This window comes from Pteropus vampyrus, unplaced genomic scaffold (assembly GCF_000151845.1).
Source record: "Pteropus vampyrus isolate Shadow unplaced genomic scaffold, Pvam_2.0 Scaffold1, whole genome shotgun sequence".
Classification (NCBI taxonomy): Eukaryota; Metazoa; Chordata; class Mammalia; order Chiroptera; family Pteropodidae; genus Pteropus; species Pteropus vampyrus.
Window position 1 is genome coordinate 31,680,067 of NW_011888782.1, and position 2,112 is coordinate 31,682,178.

The 2,112-nt window shown below is 36.9% G+C and overlaps 1 protein-coding gene across 1 annotated transcript in view; it reads left to right on the top strand.

Annotated features, from left to right (window-relative positions):
- Positions 1-2,112, top strand: part of CFAP44 (cilia and flagella associated protein 44) — a 122,986-nt gene that overhangs the window by 38,471 nt on the left and 82,403 nt on the right. Inside the window, exon 15 of the mRNA XM_011355452.2 lies at positions 1,953-2,063. Within this exon, the coding sequence (XP_011353754.1) occupies positions 1,953-2,063 (111 nt within the window). The remainder of the gene's footprint in view (positions 1-1,952; positions 2,064-2,112) is intronic.

Sequence of the window (2,112 nt, forward strand, 5' to 3'; positions counted from 1 at the left end):
CTCACTCCCAGCTACCCCTCACTCTAAAACAATAGCAACAACAAACCACATGTATACCTGACTCCCTTCCAGAGTTTCCTGTCTCAGTAAATGTTTTAGTCATTCTTGACACCTCCCTCTGCCTCATCCCCCATGCCCACTTATTACCAAATAGGATTATTATACTTCTTACTAAAATATGTCTATATCCATCATCTTCACTACATCACCTCAGACCAAGTGACTACAATCACTCTCCTGGAGTATAGCAGCCATTTCTTCAAAGGCTTCCCAAAAGCTTTCCTTGCATCCTATCTAGGCCATGTCAGACCTACTTTCTACATGGCAGCAAGAATGACTTTTCTGAAACAGCAAATCTGATCATGTGACCTCCCTACTCCCAACCCCCAACTAAAAACCTTTTAATGACTTCCTGCTGCTCTCAGAATGAAGACTATCCCTAATGTGACATGTAAGCCACTTTGTGACCTGGTGCCTCCTTATCTCCCTTTCCAGCTCCTTGTGGAAGCACTGCTCCCTCACTCAATTTGCTCTAGACAAACTATAACTTTTTCATGAGTTGCTTTTTTCCCTGCCACATGACCTTTGCACAAGCTATATCCTCTCTGAGGAGTGCTTCCCCCACCTTCCTGTACTTTGTTAATTCCTGGGCATCCTCTGATCTCAGCTCCACCATCTCTTCTTTAAGGAGGGTCAGCTAGATCAGCTTTCTTTGTTATTTGCTCTCAGAATATGTTTCTTTTACTACTTATTTCAGTTCATAATTCCACACTTATTTGTGTGATTGATTAATGTCTGTCATCTCCATTAGATTATTAATTCTGTGAAAACAGGTTGAGACTATTCTCACACTTGGGTTGCTGGTGATAGATGCCTGTCACATGAGAGACAGACACTCCACCCACATTTGCTCATCGAGTGTTTGAATTGCCATAGTGTACCTGTCTCATAGTCAGCAGTGGTAGGATCTGTCCTAGAATAGATGGAGGTTACCAGAAAGTAGTACAAGGAATTACCAATGGATAGTCCATGTTAAATTAAGTCTAAATAAAATACAGAGGTATCTATTATGTAGGAAAACTTTCTTAACTAATTTCAGATCCCTTGTATTTAATTTTTGTTCAAGATAAGCTACACTGGAGCACAGATTATTGTTGGATTCGAAGATGGGGTTGTTCGAATTCTTGAACTTTATGATCCAAAAGGGCTCACAATTTTTGCAGGACGGAAGAAATTTTTGGATGCAGATCTTCATTTGAAATATGTTTTCAAACCCCATACTGCTCATATCACTGCTTTAGCTTATGAACGTGATGGAGAAATTCTAGCCACAGGGGTGAGTAGTAGATTTCTTTTTGTTTCCTGTTGAACTTTCATGGTTAACCTAACCTCTTATTAGTCTTCCTATTTAATGATGCCTTATTTGTTGATACTCCTATCTGAGAACATATCCATATTTTGCTTTCTTTGTAGTCATATTCTTTTAGTGTAGTCTATGCATGATATTTACAAATATTCTTACAAATTGAGTTCTAACACTTATTTTAAATGGATAGAAAATTTCAGCTGAGAATCATGCAAGATGTTTTATGTATAATCGATATTTTATAGTGTAGGTATATACGTATAGAACTTCAATAAATGAAGCGAATAACCAGGTAAATTCTCAGTGCATTAATAGGTGAACATATGCATTTTTTCTGAAATAATCTTATGTAAAGAGATGATGATCATTTTTTCAGAACCACATACTGGAATACATGATTTATCAAGTGTTCTCATGGGGAGAATGAAGTAAATATTTGAAATAAGAACTTTCCCAGAATAACCTGGGATATGTGACCATTATAGGTATAAGTGTATGGTGGATAAACTGTAGCTAGTAAATGTTTCGTTACTCTATGTAATAGATTTCATAATATGTATTTGGTGGGCATTTCTCAATTTCTTAGAGTAAAGATAAAACTGTCTTCTTCTTTGACGTGGAAAAGGATTATAAACCAATTGGTTTTATTACTACTCCTGGACCTGTTTGCCAGTTAGTATGGTCTACAGCCTCTCATGTAAGTAATTATTATTTGTCTTCATGCTTAAGTCTCAACTACATAATGA